The sequence below is a fragment of the Gekko japonicus genome, unplaced genomic scaffold (assembly GCF_001447785.1).
Source record: "Gekko japonicus isolate JY-2015 unplaced genomic scaffold, Gekko_japonicus_V1.1 scaffold4254, whole genome shotgun sequence".
Lineage (NCBI taxonomy): Eukaryota > Metazoa > Chordata > Lepidosauria > Squamata > Gekkonidae > Gekko > Gekko japonicus.
Genome location: NW_015174975.1, coordinates 29,383 through 33,603, shown reverse-complemented (window position 1 = coordinate 33,603; position 4,221 = coordinate 29,383). Strand labels below are relative to the sequence as shown.

Here is a 4,221-nt window from a genome sequence, read left to right as displayed (position 1 = left end):
GAGGTCTTTCCCATCACCTCCTGCCTGGTCCTTTTTAACTGGAGATGCCGGGGAATGAACCTGGGACCTTCTGCATGCCAAGCAGAGGCTCTGCCACTGAGCCACGGCCCCTCTTTACAGCTTTCCAGGGTCTCAGCTTTCCCATCACCTACCACCTGGTCCTTTCTAAATGGGAGATGCGGGGGCTGAAGCTGCCCTCTGTCACCCAGTCAGAGGCGCCGATCTGGGGGATACATGTCGAACTGCAAGGCTGGACGGCTGGGTGCCGGTCACGGGCCACGGCTCCGGAAGGGAGATGGGAGTAGAGCAGGAAGCAGCTGGGCACCTGTCTGGCATGGCCGGATTGGGGCCCTCTGCGACTGCTCTCCCCACCAACTATTTTAGTTTCCATTGGCCTTGGGGGCTTGACGGCTGTGGAGCCAGTTTCAGACAAACAGTGACAGGAACCATGAATCAGGAGCCCAGCTTTCTCACCTGGGGCTGGTAGCTGGCCAGATATCGGGAGGTTCCCAGATGGCGCGTGAGGGCACCCCGTTGCACCTGGCGGTTGGCAAGAAGCCAGGGGGACGTGCCCTCTGAAAGAGTCGTCATCCCTGGACTCGTTTAATCTTTGCAGTTGTGTTTAGGTCTTTTTGAAAGGTCAAACATTTTCGTTCAGCGAGGGTTTTGTCTAACGCTTCATCCTAGCATCAGGTTGCAATTTGAGAGTAAGCCCCCACTGAATTCAGTTGGATGTCCTTTCTGCGTAAGCCTTTCGGATCAAGCAGCATGTCTGTTTCATACTAACAACCAGGAGTCATTTCGTGGAAAAAGAGGTGCAGGAGCTCATTAGAATAACTTATTAGCATAACTTATCTGCATATGCCACACCCCCTGACATTGCCGGAAATGTGTCAGGAGGCAACACCCACAGCTCAGGCTCCACTGGACTGTTTTCGATTGCTAGCTATGGGGTGGGGGGACACACAGATCTGCCCTCGCCGAGGAGGGAGAGCTTGTACCTGAATGCGGGCGGGGGGGGGGCTCTGCAACTTACGTGGTTGCTTCTTGCTCCTCGTGGCCTGACAGGAGGCTGGACTAGATGGACTACTGGTCTGACTCAGCTGAACTCTTTTAATGTTCTTATGAAGGCCTCGGCCTCTCTGCCCTGTTGTTGGCCCTCCAGAGGAACTGGTTGGCTCCTGTGTGAGACGGGATGCTGGACTAGATGGACCCTCCCTGGTCTGACCCAGCAGGGCTCTTCTGGTGTCCTTCTCAGGGGAAGGCCTCGGCCTCTCTGCCCTGTTGCTGGCCCTCCGGAGGAACTGGTTGGCCCCTGTGTGAGACGGGAGGCTGGACTGGAGGGACCCTCCCTGGTCTGACCCAGCAGGGCTCTTCTGATGTCCTTATCAGGGGAAGGCCTCAGCCTCTCTGCCCTGTTCTTGGCCCTCCAGAGGAACTGGCTGGCCCCTGTGCGAGACAGGACGCTGGACCAGATGGACCACTGCTCAGATCCAGCAAAGCTCTCCTGATGTTGGTATGACTGTCCAAATTTACTGCTTTTTGGATCGCCAAATGCTGCCTGTTTCTTTTTTCCTCCCTCCGTGCACCTCGCTGATGCAAGCCACAGCTTCAAACCATGTGCCAGATGCAAATCAATGCTATAACCGCACTGGCTCTCCCCTGAGCTCCTCTTTTCCCCTCTCGCCCGGCAGGTGCCCGAGGGTTTTGGGCCGGTGCGCACCATCGCGGAAGGAAAGGGCGACTCCCTTTTTGTGGGCACCACCCGGAACTCGGTGCTCCAGGGGTCCCTGGCGACCGGCTTCTCTCTGCTGGTGCAGGTAACTGGCCTGTGGCAGAGGCGATGGTGGCGACGCGCTTCCAGGCTGCGGGGTGGGACGGGCACCTGGCGCTTGAATGGCACCCCCGCTTGGCCAGGGGGCCCAAATGCCTCCAGACCACCTGCCTTGTCTCCCTTTGGCCAGGGACATACCGAGGAGCTCTGGGGCCTGGCCACCCACCCTTGCCTGGACCAGTTCGTGACCTGTGGGCAAGACAAGCAGGTCCACCTGTGGAGCGTGGCCACTCACCAGCCCCTGTGGAGCAAGGGGATTGAGGTGAGCCAGAGGGGTTTATCGGTCGGGGCAGGGAACGGGGTGTGTGTGTGTGTGTGTAAGCTGGGGGCGGAACCAGTTCTTGCCGTCCCAGCGTGGCTGGAAGCGTCACCTGGCTCGCTGGTCAGGGGCCGTGTTATGCCCACCTGTTTCCCTCTCCCGTCAGGATGCTGCTCGCTCGGCCGGCTTCCACCCGAGTGGCTCCGTGCTGGTGGTCGGCACTGTGACTGGCAGGTAAGCTGGCGGCCTGGGCACTGTGCAGAGCGCGTGGTCCTTGTATGGTGGAGGGAAGAAGGGCGGAGAGCCGGCGGTTGCTCTCCTTTTGCAGCATAGCTCCCCAGCACAAGAGGGCCAGACCGGTTTTACAGACAGGGGGGGCTAGAAAGAGAGCCGTCTTCTACCCGGGCCTCGGCCTTCCCCCTTTCCATCCTGCCCCAGCCAAGGGGGTCATCTTGGCTTTGGTGTAGTGGTGAAGTGCGCGGACTCTAATGTGGGAGAAGCGGGCTTGACCCCCCCCTCCTCCTCCACAGGCAGCTGCCGGTGTGGCCTTGGGTCAGTCACAGGTTCTCTAAGAGCTGTTCTCTCAAGGGCAGTCCTCGAAAGAGCTCTCTCAGCCCCACCTACCTCCCAGGGTGTCTGTTGTGGGGAGGGGGAGGGAAAGGAGTTTGTAAGCCGCTCTGAGACTCCGCGAAGGGCGGGGTATAAAATCCAACCTCTTCTTCTTCTTTCTCTTGTGTGTCTCTCCCCCTGCCCTGCCATGTCACTCCCCCCCCCAGGTGGCTGGTCCTGGACACGGAGACCCGAGACCTGGTGACCATCCACACCGACGGAGGGGAGCAGATCTCCGTGGTCAGCTTCTCCCCAGGTAGGAGGGGCGAGGCCTCGAGAGGCAGTCCCAAACAGGCAGGATGGGGCGGGTGGGAGGAAACGGGGCTGGAGGACTCAGTGGGATCTCGGTGGCCGTTTGGGACTTAAAGGATCTGAATGGATGGTGATTCCGGTGGGATTTTTGTAAGAGGCTTCGGCCTGGAAGAGGAGCACCGGGGTTTGAAATATTTCAGAAAAGGAGGGCTTTCTGACTGATATGTGCTGGTTACATACCGAAAAAAAACTAAACTAATGTTGCAAGCAGGAGGGCTTGTAGGACCAGTCATGTCCCTCCCTTCCTGATGGCTGCAAGACTCACAGGAGCCACTGCAGGCCTGTCTCCTCCTAGCAAGCGGGCGCCAAAGATCAAAGGCAGTGGGACTGAAAACTGAGAAGCTGCTGCCGCCGCCTCCAAGCCCCTTCCTCTGAGACCCCTACCACTGTTTATTCATTTATAAAACGTCTATCTTCTTCCTCTCCTCCATTCTGTCCTCACAACAACCCTGCAAGGTAGGCTAGGCCGCGAGTGTGTGTGACTGGCGTAGGGGGGATTTGAACCTGGTTCTCCCAGACCCTAGTCTGACACTCTAACCCCGGCTCGGCAGCGGTGTCCCCCCTCCTGATGCCTGACTCTGCCTTTGTGCCTCGCAGATGGCAGATACTTGGCCCTGGGGTCCCACGACAATTTCGTCTACATCTACGCCGTGTCGGAGGGCGGCAGGAAATACGGGCGCATTGGCCGGTGCTCGGTGAGTGGAGGTGCAGCCAGAGAGGTTGTTTGCGTTGCGCTCGGAGCATGCATCTGGACGGAATCTCTTGTGTGGAGTCCGCGGGGGGGGGAGGACGCCCCTCGCCCCCAACCGGAGTAACCAGCAGCTGCTGCTTAGCTGCATGACTGTGCCAGGCAGTGGGGTGGCGTCTTTCTGCCCACCTGGCCCGTAGCCACAGTGGGGCATTTTGGGGGGAGGCAGAGCCCTCCCAACCACGAGCCCTGCCCCCCCCCCCTGAGGATGCCCCACCCCCAGTATGCCTAGCCCAACAGCAGCAGGGAAGCTGGGGAAGGAAAGGGAAGCCTCCCTCCTGCTTCTGGTCAGTTTCACTCCCTGCAGATCAGCTGTTTGGGTTAACCAGGAAGCAGAGGGGAGTGAAATTGACCAGAAGACGCAGGACAGCTCCCTCCCAGCTGCTGCAGGGGGCTGGGGATAGAAAGGAAAGCTGCCCTGCGTTTTGGTCAATTTCACTCCCCTGGGATCAGCTGTTA

The 4,221-nt window shown here is 59.1% G+C and overlaps 1 protein-coding gene across 1 annotated transcript in view; it reads left to right on the top strand.

Annotated features, from left to right (window-relative positions):
• The window catches only part of LOC107122132 (echinoderm microtubule-associated protein-like 2), a gene marked incomplete at its 3' end in the record, with an annotated part of 38,695 nt that extends 34,986 nt beyond the window's left edge, over positions 1-3,709 (top strand). The window contains exons 14-18 of the mRNA XM_015425165.1: positions 1,695-1,820; positions 1,965-2,096; positions 2,260-2,327; positions 2,870-2,958; positions 3,612-3,709. Coding sequence (XP_015280651.1) covers positions 1,695-1,820; positions 1,965-2,096; positions 2,260-2,327; positions 2,870-2,958; positions 3,612-3,709 — 513 coding nt within the window. The remainder of the gene's footprint in view (positions 1-1,694; positions 1,821-1,964; positions 2,097-2,259; positions 2,328-2,869; positions 2,959-3,611) is intronic.
• Positions 3,710-4,221: the final 512 nt, after the last annotated feature.